General features: G+C 42.7%; 1 protein-coding gene across 2 annotated transcripts in view; it reads left to right on the top strand.

Annotated features, from left to right (window-relative positions):
* The first annotated feature begins 3,563 nt into the window (after positions 1-3,563).
* SAMD4A (sterile alpha motif domain containing 4A) overlaps positions 3,564-20,067 on the top strand; it is a 382,186-nt gene continuing 365,682 nt past the window's right edge. For both annotated transcript variants that reach the window (XM_033953378.1, XM_033953379.1), the window contains exons 1-2: positions 3,564-3,742; positions 4,795-5,307. In XM_033953378.1, coding sequence (XP_033809269.1) covers positions 5,112-5,307 — 196 coding nt within the window. In that variant the 5' untranslated portion in view covers positions 3,564-3,742; positions 4,795-5,111. The remainder of the gene's footprint in view (positions 3,743-4,794; positions 5,308-20,067) is intronic.

Raw genomic sequence — 20,067 nt, forward strand, 5'->3', positions numbered from 1 at the left:
GATGCTCACAGAATTCCTATGAGTGTTGGAGCATCGTCAGAGTATTTAGCGTCCCGGTCCACTGCAGAAATTTCTACAGTGGCTTGGTAAAAGAGGGCCTAATTTATTCGCCCTTTTACAAAAGCGCGGAAGAGGATTTTTAGCTCTGGCCGAATGCTCTGCTTTGCTCCGATGGTCATAGAGTTCCTATGAGTGTCGGAGCAGTGCAGAGCATTCAGCATGTGGGCCGCTGCTAAAAACCTCTTTGGCGCTGTTGTGAAAAGGAGGGAAGGGGGGTTAATAGCTTACAGTCTCTGTACACTGTTTTCCTATTTTCTCTTAACTTTTCCCAGGTGTCGTATCCATTTTAAAATGTTTTCTCTCCTTGGGATCTTCTTCACCTCTTCCACTACATACATCTTCAACAGTGAACGGAAAATATCGGCTTTCTTCTATTTTACTGACTTTGTCCAATCAGATATCATTCATTCTTAGTATCCCAGACCAGTGTTCTCTCTCTCTATCTTTTTTTTTTCTTTTTTTACTGTGAATCTCTTAATGATAAAGGAGGTTAATAAATCCAAATAAATAAGTAAATAACATAAATACTAATTTCCATCTTTCTCCCTCACCCAGACCCTCCCATTCCGCTTCTATTTCTGACTCCTTCACTAACTCTTCACCCTGCCATGCAGCATCTCCTCTCCATGTTTCTCTCTATCCCACCCATACAGCATCTCCTGTCTGCATCCATCCCTTTTCTCTCATCCATTTAACAAATTAGGTGGGAAATAAATTTTCATTTTCATCTCTCATGCACAATCTCCTCTGATGCTCTCCATCCAGAATCTCCTGTCTCTTTCTCCACTTTTTAGCTGCCCTGCCCCTGCCATGCAGGATTTTCTTGCTGTCTTCCCTTTTCCCTTCTGCCCCACCACAGCCAATCAGGACCTTTTCTCTGTTCCTCACCACTACCCCAGCCATGCAGGATCTCCTCTCTTCCCTTACCATATTTATCTAATATTTCCTCTCTTTCACGCTCTCCCCCCAGGCAGCTAGGATCTTCTTTGTCCTTTTCTCTCTCAGTCTTTCTCTTCTCCCACATCATCTCTTTCTTTCTTCCTCCCATCCAATATCGCCCTTGTCTCTTGTCCTACCTGTTTCTTCTCCATTTAACTCTGCCATACTGGGTCACACCAATGGTCCATCTAACCCAGTATCCTATTTCCACAGTTGCCAGTCCAGGTCACAAGTATCTGGCATAACCCAAATAGTAGCAAAATTACATGCTACCAATCCCAGGACAAGCAGTAGGTTTTCTCATAAGTCTCTCCTCTCCCTCTCCATCCAGCATAGCCTCTCTCCACATTGTAATCCTGTCTCTCTCTTTACTTCCATACCCCACCATGCAGCATTGTCTTATCTTTCTTCCACTCACACTACCATTACCCCAACTCTCTTCCTCCTTGACCCTCCCTTTCATTCACTCACTCACTCCCAGGTTGTTGCCTTCTGGAGTCCACAAGCTTCCCTTCACTTCTTGATTTGTGCCAGTGCAGCTCAAATCAAGAAGTGAATGGAACCTTATAGTTTTAGTTCTTGTAGCTGTGTACCCTGAAATGCAGTGGCAGGAAGAGGATGGTAGTGATTGAGGCTGAGCAGGCTTAGCCTTCCCAAGCCTCTTATATGGGGCACTTATGCTCCCAAAGAAATTTAGAAAGTCATGGGATAGGAGGTAATGTCCTATTGTGGATTAAGAACTGGTTAAAAGATGGAAAACAGAGAGTAGGGTTAAATGGTCAATATTTTCAATGGAGAAAGATAGATAGTGGGGTTCCCCAGGGGGTCTGTGTTAAGGTTGCTACTTTTTAACATACAGTATTTATAAATTACTTAGAGATGGTAATAACTAGTGAGGTAATTACATTTGCTGATGACACAAAGCTATTCACAGTTGTTAAATCACAAGAGGACTGAAAAAAAATGCAAGAGGATCATATAAGAGTGGGAGACTGAGCAACAAATGGTAGATGACATTTAATGTGAGCAAATGCAAAATGGTGTTTGTAGGAAAGAGGAACCCAAACTATAACTATATGATGCAGGGTTCCATGTTAGGAGTCACCACCCTAATAAAAGGATCTAGATGTCATTGTTGATGATGCGTTAAAATCCTCCGCTCAGTATGCAGTGGCAGCAAAGAAAGCAAATGGAATGTTAGGAACTATTAGAAAAAGAATGGAAAACAAAAATGAGAAAGTTATAATGCCTTTGTATCGCTCCATGGTGTGAGTGAAACTCAAATACTATGTGCAATTCTAGTCACTGCATCTCAAAAAAGACAGCAGAATTTAGAAAAGGATAAAGGGAATGGAACAACTTCTGCATCAGGAAAGGCTAAAGTGGCTAGGGCTCTTCAGCTTGGAGAAGAGATGGGTGAGGGGAGATACGACAGAGGTCTATAAAACACTGAATGGAGTGGAACAGGTAGATGTGAATCACGGTTATTCTTTCCAAAAATACTAAGACTAAGGGGCAGCAATGAAACAACTAAATAGAAAGTTTAAAACAAACCAGAGAAAATATTTCTGCACTCAGGGATCGTTTATAAAGCCAGGGTAGAGGTTTCTATCGTGGGCTGGCAAGGTAAAAACTTCTAACGCAGCTTTGTAAAAGCCAGCGTCAATGTGTAATTAAAACTCTGGAATGTGTTGCCACAGAATGTGGTAAAAGCAGTTACATGTAGCTCAGCAGGGTTTAAAAAAGTTTTGTATATCATAAAGGAAACGTCCATAAGCCATTATTAAGATGGACTTGGAAAAATCCACTGTTTATTTCTTAGATATGCAGGATAAAATCTGCTTTACTTTTTTTTTTGTGATCTTGCCAGGTACTTGCAATTTGGATTGGCCACTGGGCTTGATGGACCTTTAGTGGGTCCCAATCTGGCAATGCTTATGTTCCTATGTTTATAGCATGCCATGATAGTTTTGGAGCACCAATTTAATGCCAGAGCCAGAGCCCCAGCTTTAAAGCAGGGATTTGGGCATGGGCCCCTCAGACAGGTGGAAGCATGAGTGGAGGGGGTGAAGTTGAGAATGGAACACACAAATCAGAGATGAGCTACTCTGCTAACTTTAATCTAGCCTAGCCTTTCCAAGGTCCCCCTTCCTGGTCCCAGGCAGCCTTCAGGGAAGCATGAGGGGGCCTACAAACTTAGATCCAGTCTTGTTCCATCCAGTTACACAATTCGATCCACAGCACTTCCAAAGTTCTTAAACTCAAATTTCTTTTCCACACCTTAGAAGAAACTGCTATTTGGATTGTCTTGAGCTGCTGAAGCACTGCACCCTGCTCCTCCCTACTATGCGGTCATTGTTTTTCCTTTTAACCCCCAAGCCCACGATCTATTGAATCCCTCCGGAGAAGGAATGCAACCCGTTTCTCCTCTGAGCTCCGCTCTTTATTTTGGTGCCTCTCTCTCTGTAACTCCCTCTCTCTCAGGGTCTCGCACTGCCAACTCATGACGTAATGGTTTATGTTAATTATTAACATGTGGGAAGCAGGGCTCGCGCCGCTCTGCTCCAGAATGCCACGGTCTCGCGGAGGGAAGGGGACAGAGGCTGCGTCGGGCTCGCGCCGGCAACTCGCGATGGCAGAATCCAGGAATGCCCAGCAAGAACTCGTGTAACGAGAAGAAAACAAAGCTGAAACCAGGGTGCAGGAAGGATCTGTCCAGCCTCGAGGAATGCTTCTGGGTCAGGTTGGTGCCGAAGCACTGGAAGGGGGGGGGGGGATTGCTGTATGTTCGGTCAATGTTGCAGAGAAGCGTGCACTGTATGGGCAGGGAACGGATCTCACTTGCCTTTTTGAAAGCCCAGGATCCGTTAGATTAGAGCCTCCTTTGCCTCCCTTTCTCAGATGAGGGTTCGCTGGGGTCAGAGATACAAAAGCAAGCAGTTAGGAGAGACAGCTTCTGTGATCCTGGCTGGGGGGCAGGAAGTCAACTTTTTTCTTTGCAGTCATTTAGGGATGCTTATCCAGGGAGCATCAGTATACTGTAGTTAGAAAGCGCTCCTTGATTAAATAGTTCTCGGTTCTAGTGGCCAGGCTAGCCAGGTCTAAGTGCAATATAATCGAGCTGCGGATCTCTAAACATTTCTGCAGGGGGAAAAAGGGAAAATCTAATTGGGTTAGCAGAGGCAATCCATGCTCTGATTTGATGTTATATTCTAAGAGCAGGGTCATAGGAAACTGCGAGGGTCTGCTTACTCGTGGCGACAGAGTGGTTTGAGGTCTGGGGTGGGTATGGTTTATTTTTGACACAGACTGCTACTTAAGGCCTAAAGGGTCTGCTTTGATGTGATTGCAGTAGATGGAGCTCTGCTTCACAAATATAGAGATAGCAAGGCTGCTACTTTGGATTTTATGTCTAGCTTTGCAGTTAGGATGTAAGTTTCCCTTTCTATGAATGATCTGTTGCATTTTAACAGGTACCTAACTAAAATGTGGGTGTGGGAGCCTCTGATGCATTAAGGAGGATCAGATCGGATTTGGCTGATGTGTTTCTGTCAGGAAGAGAGATTTTTTTTTTTTTTTTTTTTTTTACATTTCTCAGATACATATCATCCTTTTCTCAACGCTGTGGATGTGTGTGGGCTGAATTTTGAAAGACTCGGTGTTTTCCTCCTTGAATTCTTGACCTAAAACTGTGGAGACTGCCTTTAGCCTTCCGAAACAATTAGATCATATCGAAGCGCAACATTTTCATTTATATCATGTTATAGCTTTTTTTGTTGTTGTTAAATTTTACAGTTGTGAACATTGCCTGGGAATGCGGGCGTGGAGGGGCCGCTCTGTCACCCCAGGGAGAAGAGATCTGGATGAGCTGTACTAAAATAAAAAGGTGAACCACCAGTCGTGTGTGCCTCCCTGGAGAATTTCTTACATCGTTAGCTCTGAAATCTGACAAGCGCCAGCAAAACGTAACCGAAGAAAAGATAGGAAGAAAAACGTATCCATACCTTTACCGTGCCGAAATTCTTCTTCTTCTTCTTTTTTTTTTTAAGTCTACACAATTTTTTCGCTATTGACACCAAACTTTCCCTGGATTTGGAAGAGGTTCCCTCATCATGATGTTTCGGGATCAGGTTGGAATGCTTGCAGGTTGGTTTAAGGGCTGGAATGAATGTGAACAGACTGTTGCTTTGCTGTCCCTGCTGAAAAGGGTGAGCCGGACTCAAGCTCGATTCCTGCAGATCTGCCTGGAGCATTCTTTGGCAGATTGCACAGAACTGCACGTTCTTGAAGGAGAGGCCAACAGTCCTGGTAAGTTTGGTGCAACTGATTCATTCAAAATATTTTAAATGCGGATATCTTTGTGCCTTGCAGCGATTTTCACAAGGCTTTGTTTCATATAAAACGATGCCTAATAATGATCATAGACTTTGTTTGTTTTAGCACTTTCACCTATGTAGTGTGTGTGATAGCCGGGGCTATCACGACCGACTGATTTTTTTTTTTCCTCCCATGCAGTTTCTGTGAATAAGTAAGTCAGATCACGTAGAGTCTGGATTTTCTAGGCTTCTTTTGGACAACGTGGCTTGCTTTGCTGCAAGGAGCATGCAGAATAAAGGTGGCATTAAGCTACCGAAAATATGTTCTATTGAGAAATGGATAATTATAGATGCTTATGATAAAACAGTATCTGGAATTTATATTGTTTCATGGAGGAGGGACTAATAAGTTCTCTGTAATGAGAGTGTTTTAAATGAATAATACATTTATATCCTGAAAATATTTCTTTGCCTGACTATTAATGTTCTCACCTATGTTTAAACTTATTATCAGTACTTTAAATTGAAGAATATTGTTATACACTTAGAAACTTTCCACAATGTAAGGTCTCTTGAAATACTTATGAGGATAGGTAGCGATGATTGGACAGTGGGTATTTATTTATTTATTTAGGCATGGAAGTTATATAGCATTTATACAACTGTAATTGCTGTTCTGAAATTAAATTCTGAACCACACCTTACTGGAATACAAAGGGGGGATAGTTTATGCAGAGGGATAGTCTCGGTTGCATTTTCTGATAGGTGAAATTCTTAAGGCCTGATTGCAGCAGGAGACTGAACAGATCCCCCAGTGTTTACTCAGTGAAAAGAATGCAGAGTCTTTTTCCAGCTGTTCCATATTAGAGCACAGAGCCTGCAATATTTGGCAACTGTCTGCACTGCCATTTGATGACTACATCCAGTGCAATACTGCTAGGCCTAGAGAGTATTTAAATAGGTCTTAGAAAACCAACCAAAGGTCTGTTTCAGACAACAGCTCTGTAAATAGCAATAGTGACTGGAATCTGCTTATGTATTTATATAGTGTATGTGAGGGACAGAGAACTATGTTACAGTTCACATTTCAGTACAGTATTAGACATTTGGGCGTGGGGCATAATTATGCGTAATTGGTTGTGAACATTTTCATCTTATTTTACTGGAGAAAGTCACTACTTAGCTGCTAAATATCAGTTTAAGTACTTAGACCCAGATTCTATAAACGGCGTCTAAATTGGCTAGTGCCTAGAAAAATGGTGTCATCCGTGTGTCAGTCACGCTTAGGTGCCATTTACAGAATCTCGCCTAGCGGCAACTTTGCAAAAACATAGGCGCTGGAAAAGTGGGTGAGGGTTTTGAAGGCTTACATTTCAGGTGCCTAAGTTTTTGGAGAATCACGCTTAGTGGCACCTAAGTCACGCTCTGTCAATAAAAACGCCCTCTTAGGCATTAGGTACCACTAAGCGCCATGTGATAGGCGCCTGTCTTTTATAGAATCGAGTAGGCGTCTATTGCCCAGTTAAATTTTGTTTTCAGTTACTGAAGCTGTTAAGGGGATTTTGCCAATTAAGTTAGGGATGTGCCATAAGTGGTGTGCCATAAGGTTCAGTTCTTGGGCCTGATCTTTTCAAAATTTTTGTAAGTGATATTACTGAAGGGCTGTCAGGTAATATTTGCCTCTTTGCAGATGATACCAAAATCTGCAATAGAGTAGACACCCCTTGATGGGTGTGGATAACATGAGGAAGGACCTAGCGAAGCTCGAGGAATGATCTGGAATTTGGCAGCTAAGGTCATGCATGTGGACTGCAAACACCTGAGGGAACGGTACAGTTTAATGGGTGATGAACCTTTGTGCATGAAAGAGGAGTGGGACTTGGGTGTGATAGTATGTGATGAAGGTTGAAATGGCGATAGTAAAAGCTAGAAGGATGCTTGGGTGCATAGAGAGAGGAATAGCCATTAGGAGAAGGAAGGTATTGATGTCCCTGTATAAGACTCCAGTGAGACCTCATTTAGAATATTGTGTACAATTCTGGAGATCACACATTCAAAAAGATATAAACAGGATGGAGTTGGTCCAAAGGAAGGCTACTAAAATGGTCAGTAGTCTTAGTCATAAGGCGTACAGGAACAGACTTAAAGATCTCAATATTATCCTTTGGAGGAAAGGTAGGGGAGGGGAGATATGATAGAAACATTTTAAGTACCTAAGTGGTATAATTGTGCATGAGGCAAGTCTCTTTCAATTGAAAGGAAACTCTGGAATGAAGGTGAAAGCGGATAGATTCAGAAGTAGCTTTAAAAAATACTTTTTCGTGGAACGGGTGGTGAATGCTTGGAATAGCCTCCTGGTGAGGTGGTGGAGACAAAAAGTGTATCACACATTTGCCCACCAAAATGTGTAATTCATTCTGTCGTGGCTCTTCCAGTTATGTGTGACCATTTGGATAGCTATTCCCGTCATGATCAAGAAAAGACGGCTTTCATATTTATCCAAAGTAGGCTTAACGTGTAGTAACGTACCACAAATTATGGCTTCATAAGTTAAGGGAATAGATGACTCAAGAATAAGATTTATTTGTCCCCAAATTGACTCTAGAAATTAAGTATCAATGGCCAAAATATAACAGATGATCCAGAATCCCTATATTAATATGACAATGCCAGCATCTATTAGACTTAGAACTGTCTACTTTTTGTAAACGAACTGGGGTCCAAAAAGTCCTATGTAATAAAAATAACCATGTTTGTCTCATAGATGCTGATGCTGTACATTTCAACCTCCAAGTCCAAATTCGTGGCCAACGAGATACAGAAATATACTGTTTTATCTCGATGCTCCAAATGTCTCTAAGACTATTTTTTGGCCTTTTATTCAAAAATTCAGAAATTAATTTGTATCACTGGGCAGCCTAATGTCCTACTAAATCTGTCTGGTAGCAAAGGATCTGCAAGCTATAATAAGTTTTTAAGTTTTTCAATTCAAGAAAGCTTGAAACACGTAAGTTGGATCTCCCCCCAGCTCTCTCCCCCTTTTATATCTCCCCCCCAGCTCTCTCCCCCCTTTATAGCTTCTCTCTTCCCTATCTTCAACAACCTCCCTCCATCCTCTGTTAATTTCGGTTTTTACTTGTTACATAATTGTTTATTTGTTTGTAAATCTGCTTGAAAACGTAGATCCTAATCTAATTGATGTAAACCGCCTAGAACTCGCCGGGTATGGCGGTATATAAAAAATAAAATTATTATTATTATTATTATTAAAGGATAGGAGAGGATTGTAGATGACATGATTAGGCAGACTAAATAGATCATATGGTCTTTATTTGCCTTAATTTTTCTCGTTTCTATGATTCTCTTTTTCATGTTAGGTCAGCCATCTGCTGCTGTTGATGGTGATTGTATCCAATGTGAATAAACTGATTTCTCATATAAGGCCTTAGGTTAAAAAAAAAAAAAAAAAAAGAACCCCTCCATCCTGTGACTAAGGGCTAGATTCACTAACCTCCTTTCCGTGTCTGATCCGTTCCCGATTGCATGCAGGCCAACGAATTCACTGAAGGTCTTCATGCAAATGGGGACGATCTTTGGCATGCCCCCTACCCACCGCATGGATCGCTAGAGAGCAATCCTTGAGCATGCGCAGACCATCTTCCTTGCCTGTAGATGGCTTGCGCATGCTCTCAGTGGGAAACTTTTTTTTTTTTTTTTTGCAAGCTCATAGTTTTAACCCGTTTTGAGCCTGTGGGTTAAAACCACAGGTTTGCACTGCGGGGAAGGGCAAGAAGAGTCGGGGCAGCAGGAGAGATTCGGGGCTGAGAGCAGGAGATTGTGGCAGGCAGCAGGTCAGGGCTGAGAGCAGAGAAGCAGGGCGGCAGGCAGGAGAATCGGGGCAGACATAAGGGCGGCAGGCGGGAGAGTCGGAGCAGAGAGCAGGGCGGCCAGAGCAGGAGAATCGGGGGGGGGGGGGGGGTTAAGCACAAGCAACTGGTCCTCACCAGTCGCTAGTTTTTTGATCGGCCAGTCAGTCGATAAGTTTAGTGAATCACATCTTTCCTGCTTTGCATGCCGATTCCCCTCATTTGCATGCACGGATCGGGATTGGATCGGAGAAGAAGTTAGTGAATCGGGTCGGAGGGAAATCAGGTCATAAAGGGCTCGCAAACCGATCAGTACACAATTGGTTTTCTTAGTGAATATAGCCCTTAAGTCCTTAGTTCTTGACTACCAATCCAGAACTTGTTCCAAGCCTAAATGTAATTACGGTATGTTTGATTCACTTTTAAGTGAGAGTCAGATTACCAGGAACTCTGTGGTCTAAATAGTTTTTTATACTCCAGTCTACCTCGGAGGCTCAGCAGTTTTTTTTTTTTAAGTCTTTTTTCTTCCAAAGTTTAACAGCTGTCTTATTTCAATCATAGCTCAAGAGCAGGTGACTCTTTCCTTCTCCTACTCTTGTGCTGTGCATTCAGAAAACTGTCACGCTTTTGCTTCCACCTCATCGGGGTGATGACAAATAAAATTCATTGAATTAACTTTTAACTAAATGAAAACTAATTTAGAGTTGCATCATGTAAAGCATTTTTTTCCTTTTGGTACCTCTGGCCTGAGTTTGCTTTATACGTGGCTACAGAAACTGGACAGATGTCATTATTGCAATGGTACATCATCTGTCATTTGTCCTCAGTACATTGCTAAAGCTAGTGAATACAAACATTGAAACATTTGTATGAGGTGCAGTTGATCTTTTGTACTAAGTGACACAACGGGGGATTTACAGACTATAACAAATGGCTCTCGGCATAGAAATCATTTTGTAAGCCTGTAAGTTTCAGAAAATGAATTAAGATTATTAATATGTAAATATATAATTTAGCTGTATACCACCATTAAGATTCTTTATTTTAATCTTCTTTCACTTATGAATATTGGATAGTAGGGCTGCAATTCTGTACCTAGATGCCACAAATTTGGCACCTAGATGTAGCATGTTGTGTGCCCAGATTCCATTATAGAATACTAGTGTAAGTTGACATCTTATGTTTTAACAGTTCTTTGGATAAAGAAAAAATAGTTCTCCCCTGTCGATTTTAAGATTTTAGTTTGTCATAATTATTGTTTTAACTCATGTGAACCATTTAGTTCTTAAGCGGTATAGAAACATTTTAAATCAATCGATCAATCTACATGCTTACAGTTACGTGTGCCCATGTACTGTGGCGTAGCAAGGATAAGAGGTGCCCAGGGCAGTGGTGCCCCGAGCCCTCTTCTCTGCTCCCTGTTCATTCCTCACCCACCTGCCCTACCACACGCACACCTTCCCTTCCCTTTGGCTCTTTGCTGGTGCGAGCAGCATATCCAACCTGCTGCCGCTGCCGATTTCGGCTCTCCCTGTGACATCACTTTGTGGTCCACTGAAGAGCCAAAGAGGAACGGGGTGGGGTGGGGGGTGGAGAGGAGGTGCTGGCGCCTCCACCAAGACAGCGCCACCGTATGCCTATAACCTGCTTATGTGCCTTCCCTGGGCATGCAGCCTTGTATGTAGGCACCAAACAAGAATACCACTTAGCACCCAGCTAGCACTTATGCACATAATTGTATTGTATTTATTGTGTTTATGGTTATGCTTGAGAAAAAGTGGGGAAGGGACTCTGTACACCAGCCTTAAGATCAATCAATTTATTATGAACATATCAGCCATTAAAACATATACATAAAGAATGCAAGCAGAAATGCTGCCCGCAGATTTATTTATTTTTCTTGCAGCACCTTGTATTTGTGTATTTTGCTTGCGAGACCTTTAGTTTGTCCACATAAACTGAGTGTTCCTTTTTTTCAGTTCTTCAATACATTGCACCATCTACTGGAGACCACAAGCACAACCCTGAGGAAGGCTTTTCTAAAAGCCGAAACACGGACCATATTGGGGGTCCAGTTAAGAAGGACTGAGGACTCTCTAATAGTAACATAGTAGATGACGGCAGATAAAGACCCGAATGGTCCATCTAGTCTGCCCAACCTGATTCAATCTAAAAGTTTGTTGGGTATTTTTTTCTTCTTCTTCTTCTCCTTAGCTATTTCTGGGCAAGAATCTAAAGCTCTGCCCGGTACTGTTCTTAGGTTCCAACTACTGAAGTCTCCGTCAAAGCTCACTCCAGTCCATCTACACCCTCCCAGCCCTCCCCAGCTCATCCTCCTCCCAAACAGACATAGACTGTGCAAGTCTACCCAGTACTGGCCTTAGTTCTTCAATATTTACTATTATTTTCTAATTCTAGATCCTCTGTGTTCATCCCACATTTTTTTTGAACTCTGACACCATTTCATCTCCACCACCTCTCTCAGGAGTGCATTCCAGGCATCCACCACCCTCTCCGTAAAGAAGAATTTCCTTACATTGCTCTTGAGTCTCCCATCCCTCAACCTCAAATTATGTCCTCTGGTTTAACCATTTTCCTTTCTCTGGAAAAGATTTTGTTCTACGTTAATACCTTTCAAGTATTTGAACGTCTTATTCGTATCTCCCCTGTCCCTCCTTTCCTCCAAGGTATACATATTCAGGGTTTCAAGTCTCTCTTCATATTTCTTCTGGCACAAACCTCCTATCATTTTTGTCACCCTCCTCTGGACCACTCCAAGCCTTTTTGTGTCCTTGGCCAGATACGGTCTCCAAAACTGAACACAATACTCCAAGTGGGGCCTCACCAACAACCTGTATAGGGGCATCAACACCTTCGTTCTTCTACTGGCTAAGCCTCTCTTTATACAGCCCAGCATCCTTCTGGCAGTAGCCACCGCCTTGTCGCACTGTTTTTTCACCTTTAGATCTTCGGACACTATCATCCCAAGGTCCCTCTCCCCATCTGTGCATATCAGCCTCTCCCCTCCCAGCATATACGGCTTCTTCCGATTATTAATCCCAAAATGCATTGCTCTGCATTTCTTAGCATTGAATTTTAGTTGCCAGATTTTAGACCATTCCTCTAACTTTTGTAGATCCTTTTTCATGTTTTCCACTCCCTCCTCGGTGTCTACTCTGTTACAAATCTTGGTATCATCCGCAAAAAGGCAAACTTTTCCTTCTAACCCTTCAGCAATGTCACTCACAAACATATTGAACAGGATCGGCCCCAGCACCGAACCCTGAGGGACTCTACTACTCACCTTTCCTTCCTCCGAGGCTAATAGGTTTGCATTCTTTATGCATATGTTTTTATGGCTGATATGTTCTTAATAAATTGATTGATCTCGAGGCTGGTGTACAGAGTCCCTTCCCCACTTTTTCTTTTATTCTGTTTCATTACACGTGGGGTTGTATTTTCCTTTCTGTTGTATAATATAATATGGTTATGCTTGGTCATTTTATTATTGCTACGCTCTTAGCAAAACTGTAAGTTGTGTGTTAAACTGTACCTGCTGTACACCACCTTGGGTGAATCTCTTCATAAAGCCCAATAAATAAATATATCAATCACGCATGCAAGTACCAGCATTCTATAACTTATATGCGCTCTTGATACGTAAATGTAGGCACCGATTTTTAAAATGAGAGGGTAAGTGTGCTCCATATGAACAGAGCATTTCTGCTTCAAAGAAGGGAGAGTGCTTCAGGTCCTGTGTTAAGTAGTTTTGTGGTGGTGGTGATGGTGGTGTCTGTCACGTCTTGAGGAAATTGCAAATTAATGTGTGGAGCCAGAAACCACTTTGGATTAATAACCAAGTCCAAAGGGGAATAAATCCAAGTGTCATAAACTGAACTGAAAAAAAAAGCTATCATGGGGTGATTATTTTCCATTTTCAAGACATCCTGTTATTGTATATTTTATCATCTGGTAGCAGTTGTCTGGAAGAAGTATTTGAGTTATAGCAAATAAATGGTAATTTGTGAACATAACTGTCTCTTAACTGCCATGAGCAGATTGCTAAACAGATTAGTTTGTTTTTAAGATAAAGCGGCCTAACTGGCTCCTTTTCTGACTTGGTGAGCTATCTAGTGTACATACATTTGCAGATAATTCAATGTAATCAATGTAGATATCTTTAGTAGTGAAGAGCACTTCATAGCATTTGTTTCTTTCTATTTAAGTGTTTAATTCGATTTATTTTTTAAATTGTGATTTGTTTTCTTTTCTGTAATCGGAGGGGTGGAATATAAGATGTTAAATGTTGCAGATAAGGAGTTACTATTTATTTATTTATTTGAATAATTTATATTTCTAGTGCAATAGGCACATCATTCTTGAGCACTCAGGTAGTCAATCCCTTTCCACAAGATTCTGTGTAGAGAGCATACTGCAGCCAAGCTGATCTTTGCAAAACGCAAATCTGACCATGTCTCCCCACTCCTGTCCAATCTTCACTGGCTCCCAGTGATTTCCAGAATCCATTTCAAATGCTCCTGCCTGGCTTTTAAGATCATTCACGGCATCCTTCCTCCCCTAATCCCACTATCCTTTAACTCCTCGAGTCCTGACTCCACCAGACCCGCCCAAAGATATACATTATCCTTCCCCTCTCTACGCGGTATTCTCTATGCAGGTAAACTGGGAAAATCTCTTCTCTTCAAAATCACAGGTCTCTGGAACGACCTTACTATCCCATTGCGGAACCTGGGCTCTCTTCAATTATTCCACAAGCAACTGAAAACTTGGCTCTTCTCTAACATGTAATTCTATTTTCCCCCTTACTCTACCATTCTGTATATAAGCTCATGTAAACCTTTTCCTTTTTCTTCTTAAATTTTAAGTTCTTGTAAACCAGTGGTCTCAAACACGCGGCCCGGGGGCCACATGCGGCCCGCCAGGTACTATTTTGAGGCCCTTGGTATGTGTATCATAATCACAAAAGTAAAATAAAACAGTTTTTTGATCATATGTCTCTTTAACTATAAATGACAATATTATTATTAAGACTTAGCCAAAAGGAAAGATTTATAAACTATAAAGAGTTTTACCTCATGCAAAATTGTTATTTCTTTAATAAGACAGTAACTATTTTTTTCTGAGGCCCTCCAAGTTCCTACAAATCCAAAATGTGGCCCTGAAAAGGGTTGGAGTTTGAGACCACTGTTGTAAACCGTGCCGAGCTCCACTTCCGTGGAGAGGATGGGGTATATAAACTTAAGGTTTAGTTTAGTTTAGAGAGCCTCATTAGCATTTTTTACTCCGTCTCCCATCACTGCACTGTCCTGTAATTGTCCTGTAATTCTCTCTCTACACACGAGATGGTAGATACTTGAGTTTATCTTTTCCTTTAATTTTTTTTTTTTTTAATCCAATTATGAGGCTTTTTGATGCTGCAGAGGATCCCAGCTTTGGGACATTTCTGGCTGGGGAAGAGCTCAGACTTTGAGGTCAGAAGTCTGTAGCCAAGGGCAGACTGCTTTGCAGTGCACCTACTTGGCCAGCCTGCACTAAAAGTTCAGGAGCTCAGGGACCGTTCCCTTGGGAGTAAGGCTCACCCTAGATTCTGTCCAGAGAGGACTTGACTGTAGGCTGACTGGCTCCGTGTCGTTTTTTTCTATCGGGATCGGAGCTGACTACATTTTCTCCCCTCTACTGCATGCGTAAGTTCCGGTGAGGGTTGAGGTCTCCTGTGGGTCGGAGAGGCAGACAGAAGAAGCAAACAGTCTGGTTTCCAGGCTTGTTTGAGGCAAAAGCTCTCCCATTTCTCTGGCTGCAGTTTCAACCCAGGTAGCTCCCCGCACAAGCATGGCACAGTGAGTACAAGGCTGATATCTTATGAAAAAAAATCAGGGTGGGGTGTCTTTAAAAGTAAATTTTTATGGGTGCTGGGGCTAGTGGTAGGGTCCCCTACTCCTAAAATCCTAAAATTGCTATTTTATGACCCCTAACGTAGCTCCCATGAGAAGTTTTTGTTGCTAAAATTGTTGCCATCTTGAATTTTCTAATTTGAAAATAAATGTAATTTATTTGTAATGTAATTTATTTCTTATATACCGCTAAACTCCGTTAGGATTCTAAGCGGTTTACAGAAAAATAGAGAATAGGGTGCATTAAAATTATAAGTAAAATAGGTACTTAGAAATTCCCTTACTGTCCCGAAGGCTCACAATCTAACTAAAGTACCTGGAAAAATGACAATTAGTAGAGTAATGAAGAAATAAAATAGAGAAACTGTAAGTTGTGTGTTAAATTGTACCTGCTGTACACCACCTTGGGTGAATCGCTTCATAAAGCCCAATAAATAAAAGTCTCTATCTGATTCAAAACACCTCGATTTAGCTTAAAATCAGGTGGGATGGACTCCTTAGATCAGGATACATCAAATTCATGCCAGATTTGTGTTGGATGGCGGGCTGAGGATTGTCCATGTTCTACATGGGGGGGCAGGAGCCACAGGCTTAGCCTCTTCTACTTCCCTTGGGGATGTGGAATCCCAGATGGTTCAAGTTCCAGGTCAAAAATCCTGTTTAGAGCTGGGAAAAAGCGAAAGTGGGGCCCTGGTAAAGTGCACCTGCGCACCTGCTACAGAACCCCCAGAAAGGGACATGAAAGCATCCGCAAGGGCCCTCGGGGCACCTTGGGCACAGTTTTGCTCCAGAATTCATTGATATGCTGTATGAAGCTTATTTAGCCACATAGAACATAGGAACATAAGAACATAAGAATTGCCGCTGCTGGGTCAGACAGTGGTCCATTGTGCCCAGCAGTCTGCTCCCGTGGTGGCCCTTAGGTCAAAGACCAGTGCCCTAACTGAGACTAGCCTTACCTGCGCACGTTCTGGTTCAGCAGGAACTTGTCTAACTTTGCCTTGAATCTCTGGAGGGTGTTTTCCCATACAACAGCTTCTGGAAGAGTGTTCCAGTTTTCCACCACTCTCTGGGTGAAGAAGAACTTCCTTACTTTTGTACAGAATCTTATCTCCTTTTAACTTTAGAGATTGCCCTCTCATTCTCCCTACCTTGGAGAGGGTGAACAACCTGTTCTTATCTACTAAGTCTATTCCCTTCATTATCTTGAATGTTTCGATCATGTCCCCTCTCAGTTTCCTCAGTCTTCCCCCCTAAAGGTGCAATTCCCCCTCACCAGAGACATGCGCAAGAGATGGGGGTTTAGGCGGAGGAGGACTAAGATGAGGAGACTCATTTTCAATGCCTTTACTTTTCCAGTCTGAGTCCTTAGTAGTAGGAGATGCTGCATTATTTCTGGGAGAGCCAGATCCTGAACAGGTGGAGGCTCTGGACCTTGGAGGAAACCCGACTGTGAGCAGGCTGTTTAAGCCCTCAGTGCTTTTGGAGATAATTATGGAGTCTCTCCAAGAATTAAAGATAGAGACTCCGCAGACCTCAGCTACACAGTGCTCGCTAATGAACAGCACTAAGACGCAGACTGCATTCTTTCCCTCCCATCAGGACATTACTAAAATGTTAACAGACCGTTGGGAGGTCCCGGAGAGGCCCGTTTGGGTCACCAGGGCCAAGGCAAAACTTTATCTCATAGCTGTTGATTTTAACCAGCTACTTATCCCATCAAATCAAAAGTGGATTCCCTGGTAGTGCAGGGAATCACACATACCTCCCTCCCCAGTGAAGGGAAAGTGGTGTTGAAAGATACCTGGATCCGTAGGCTGGAGTTTGTTCTCAAGAAACAGTTTGAGGCCATGGCTGCGGGTCTGAAAAACAGCGTCAGTGGCATCTTACATAGCATGCACTTGCCACTTCAAGTTGTTGTGCCGTGATCCAGAAGCAAATCCCATAAGGAATCTCCAGTTTTTCATGCTAGGTGTGAATTATATGGCAGATGCTTTGTATGATATCTTCAGAATATTGAGCAAAGTTTCTGATTGTACCATTTCTGTCCGAAGAATGCTGTGGATCAGACAGTGGGCAGGGGGTTTCATCCTCCAAGACAACACTGAGCACGTTACCCTTTAATGGATAACTGCTCTTTGGGAAAGGTTTGAATGACCTCGGCCAATGTGCCGGATCGCACGTCTAAGTCTTTATCAGACAGCAGACCGAGGACCCCTAATGGGTCAGGTCAAGGTAATTTTCCCAGCTCTAGGCGTTTTCGCCAGTGCTCAGAAGGATCTTTGGTTTAGAGATAATTTCAAGGGCATGAGATAGAGTCTTGGAGGTGTCAGGTGCTCTCAATCTTCAAGTTCCCACCTGCCAGTCGCCCCCAAGAAGCAGTTATGACACCAAGGCACAAGCCAGACCTCCAAAGATAGGTGGTAGGTTAACGGCCCATTGAGAGGCATGGATGGGGATCACTTCAGACAGCTGGGTACCGGAAATTATTCAGGAGGGGTACAAATTTGAGTGCTTTTGTCCCCTCCCGGACCTTTTTCTGGACTCAAGTAGAGAGACCGGAGAGAGTGTTCACATTCGAGTGACAGTACAGAGGCTATAGATCTAGCAGCCACAGAAACTCTTTTTTTTGTTCTTGTTATTGTACCAGATGAAGAATTGGGCTTAGGCAAATACATATTCCAAGCGCTTTATAGTGCACAACAGAGACTCAGTAGACTGGAGGCTGATTCTGGTTCTCAAGTTAGTCAACATGGCACTCCAGATACCTTCTTTCCACATGGGGACGGTGTGGTCAATCATTGCGTAGGTGGCGCTGGGGGAATTTCTCACCCCTCTGGATCTGACAGGGGTCTATCTGCACATTCTTATTTTTCTGGTGCATGGGAAGTTCTTACAGTTCCATGTTCTGGAGAAGCACTTCCAGTTTTTGGCTCTGTCATTTGGGAATGGCCACAGTGTTATATAACTTCAAGATGATGGTGGTGGTAGCAGCAGCACACCTCTTCAAGGTGGGTTTACAGGTGCATCCATATTTGGACAATTAGCTGATAAGAGCACCATCTGTATCTCAAGGAATGATAGCAGTTCAGCGTAGGGTCCAGCTCCTGCAGAACTGTACTGGGTGGTCAACTTTCAGAAAAGCCACCTGGAGCTAACACAGTTCCTGGAGTATCTGGGCATTCTGTTCTTCACAAGCAGAACAAAGCACTCTGCCAGAAGACTACAGAGCAAAATGTATACTGCAGATCAGGGAGTTTCAGGACGGGCGAGCACCAACAACTTGGCAGGTACTGGGGTCAATGGTAGTGACTATAGAGGTAGTTCCCTGGACAAGGAACGTGTTTCTGTTCCAATAGTGACTGCAAAGGGATGTGGTGCAGATGCATCTTAGACAGAGGAAGCATGTCACAGTATGAACTGGCAGCTGGAGCCTCAGTCACTGGCCTGAGAAGTTCAACTCTGCATCTCTGCATGAGTGATTCTGACTACAGATGCAAGCCTATACGTTTGGGGGTGAGTGCATTGTGAAGGGTGTCCGATTCAGGGACGCTGGTCCTCCTCCCAGAGAAAGTGGTTGATCAACTGGTTGGAGATGAGAGCCATCCGCCTGGCCCTGCAAAAGTTCAGAAGCACACTACAGAACAAAGCTATTTGAGTTTTTTTTCAGATAATGCAACGGTGGTAGCTTCTGTCAATTAGCAGAGGGCACCAAAAGTGCTGTTCTATGCCCAGAAGCTTGAATGTTATTTCAGTGGGCGGATAACCACCTACTGGCTCTCTCAGCGGCATATGTAGCAGGAGTTAACATTGTGCAAGAAAAATTGCTCAGTCAGAAGATCCTAGATCCTGCAGAATGGGCGCTTTCTCAAAAGGCATTCAACAGCATTTTGAGTCATTGGGGTACCTGATGTTTGATTTTATGGCAGCGGCGACCAACAAGATGGCGGCTCAGTTTGTGAGTCGAAGATACAAACCAGGAAGAGATGGCTTGGATGCCCTGGTGCAACTGGGGCCAAAGGCAGAGCTTTTATAGGTCTTCCCTCCATGGCCCATGATAGGCAGAGTCCTGTGAAGAATGATGTTGCACCCAGGGCTGATAGTTCTAGTCGCACCAAACTGGCCGAGGCATCCTGGGTATGCAGATCAAGAACCTATCACCTCTTAATGTCATTCTATTGGGATGACAACATTGAGAAATACATCCACTAGCAAAGCTGAATATACCACTGGAGGAACTCATTATAAACGTCCTTCTTCTAACAGATCCCACATATGCCCAAATTCTTTTCTTAAGCCTCCTTTTGATACTCCCAAATTTACTTCATCTGACAAATCAAATGCGTTTAATCATGCATCAGTATACATTCTGTCTTTTCCATAAGCAACTGCTAGAACTTTGAATGCGTTCACAAAAGATGCGTCTGATGAAAGTTAAGGACCTGCAGATGGGTCGAATGACTAAAAGATGATCCTGGGCTTATGTTTGTTAGAACTTGGCTTTAGCTGCAGACAGTACTATGTAATTTTCATTGCAGATGTTCTACCCTGTGCCAGTTCAGGTTCTAAAATATTATATAAGTGCAATTACAATTAACTATTGTTCTATACAGCAAAGACCTGATTCACGCCAGCTTCTTTTGTTTGCTCTCTGCAGAATGATTAGAAGGGGAAAAACTGAATAGCAACTCTCAAATAATTTTTGGGGAATATATTTGGCAACAAAAAGGTCATATTCATCAAAGCATTGAAAGAACATAAAATGTGTGAGCTGGTGATCACTTGTGCTGTATTGCATATGGTACAAATTTTTAATGAAACTGAATGAACAGTTTAAAAGTAGAGTGTGTGTGTGGGGGGCGGAGGGGGGGCTATGGGAGATAGAAAGACATACAGTACTTAGGTCCTGATATGCTAAAGGGATTTTCTCGTAGACACTATTCTATATATGGCATCTAAAAAATGGCATCAACT

Source organism: Geotrypetes seraphini, chromosome 7, assembly GCF_902459505.1.
Source record: "Geotrypetes seraphini chromosome 7, aGeoSer1.1, whole genome shotgun sequence".
NCBI classification, from domain to species: Eukaryota; Metazoa; Chordata; class Amphibia; order Gymnophiona; family Dermophiidae; genus Geotrypetes; species Geotrypetes seraphini.